At 49.3% G+C, this 1,359-nt stretch overlaps 1 protein-coding gene across 1 annotated transcript; it reads left to right on the forward strand.

The window, feature by feature from the left end:
* LOC106330626 lies at window positions 1–1,359 on the forward strand. The gene is made up of 5 exons (XM_013769064.1): window positions 1–95; window positions 158–357; window positions 445–721; window positions 953–977; window positions 1,066–1,359. The coding sequence occupies exons 1-5, from the start codon at window positions 1–3 to the stop codon at window positions 1,357–1,359; spliced, it is 891 nt and encodes a 296-aa protein (XP_013624518.1).

Raw genomic sequence — 1,359 nt, forward strand, 5'->3', positions numbered from 1 at the left:
ATGTCAAATGCACGCTGTTCCCATTCTCTCTTGAAGGGAAAGCTTCTCGCTGGCTCCAATCTCTTCCGACCGGTTCTCGTACCTCATGGGACCAGGTCTGATCAGCGTTCCTGAGCCACTTCTACACGAAGTCTAAAACCGCGGCTCTACGGCACAGGATCTCCAATTTCAAGCAGAAGTCCGATGAACCTTTCCATGAAGCTTGGGAGAGGTACAAAGAGTACCAGAGAGAATGCCCGCACCATGGGTTTGATGATGACTATATATTGGAGGTGTTCTATGATGGAGTGAGCTACGAGTTTCGAAACACCCTTGATTCTTCGAGTAATGGAGACTTCATGACTCAAACCACACCTGGTGCGTTCGAGCTGATTGAGAACATGGCTTCAAGTTCACTAAACAAGAACAAGGAGCATGACCGCTCGAAGAGTGTGAACAACATAGATGATCTCACTGCAAAGGTGGACCAACTGCTTAAGGGAAACCAAAGCCAAGTGTTCATAATGGAAGAAGCAGCTCCTGAGAAGAGTGCCGGTGACCTGGCGTTTGATGCTGAAATATCAGGAGACGATCAGCAAGAGGCAAGCTACGTGAATGGGCAAGGATGGCAGCTCAAAAACTACCACCCAAACCCTAACGTGAGGAACAACACACAGGTTTTTTGGCCTAAGCAAGACAAACCAGCTGATCCTGCTCAGAGTAACCAAGGTCAGTATGCCGGGTATCAAAAGAACTACCAACCCCGGACCTATGTTCTAAGCCAACAGTAGAACAATCCACCTCAGATGCAGAAACATCAGAACACTCAGCCAGCTACCTCCGCCCCTGTCGCTGTTACGCAAGATGAGATAAAAGCTATGTTTCAGCAACTGTTCCAAGGACAATAGCTCCAAGGGAAGGCTCTAAACCAGGTTACTACTGAGATCAATACCAGAATAAACCATATGTTCAGCGATTTGAGCACCAAATACGACAAGGTACTCTACCTGGGAAAACCGACAAAAACCCTAAGGAGTGCAACGCGGTTGAGTTGAGAAGTGGAAAGCAACTCTCTGAGCCGTAAAGAAGAGGTTCACTGCGGCTGAGAAGGGGAAGCAGAAAGAGTCGGAACAACCACCAGCCGATGCCCCGGCAGCTGAGAAGGATAGGGAACCAACAGTTGGAACCAATTCGCCAGGACCAGAACAACCAGCTGAGGCTGTCCGCCCGATTCCAGAGCCTGTTCCTGCTCGCGAATACACTCCTAAAGTCCCTTACCTGGTTCCAGGAAAGGCTACTCGTAAGGACCGAGAGGAGATGAAGTGCAGAAAGATGCTGGAGGACCTAACCGTCCGACTCCCTTTGATGGATGCGATCTAG

The sequence above is a fragment of the Brassica oleracea genome, chromosome C3 (assembly GCF_000695525.1).
Source record: "Brassica oleracea var. oleracea cultivar TO1000 chromosome C3, BOL, whole genome shotgun sequence".
In the NCBI taxonomy this organism is placed as follows: Eukaryota; Viridiplantae; Streptophyta; class Magnoliopsida; order Brassicales; family Brassicaceae; genus Brassica; species Brassica oleracea.

Coding starts and splice junctions, on each gene's coding strand:
- LOC106330626 (XM_013769064.1), top strand. CDS start 1: ATGTCAAATGCACGCTGTTCCCATTCTCTCTTGAAGGGAAAGCTTCTC. Junction 722..952: donor AACCAAGGTCAGTATGCCGG/GTATCAAAAGAA, acceptor CCATATGTTCAG/CGATTTGAGCACCAAATACG. Junction 978..1,065: donor TGAGCACCAAATACGACAAG/GTACTCTACCTG, acceptor TGAGCCGTAAAG/AAGAGGTTCACTGCGGCTGA.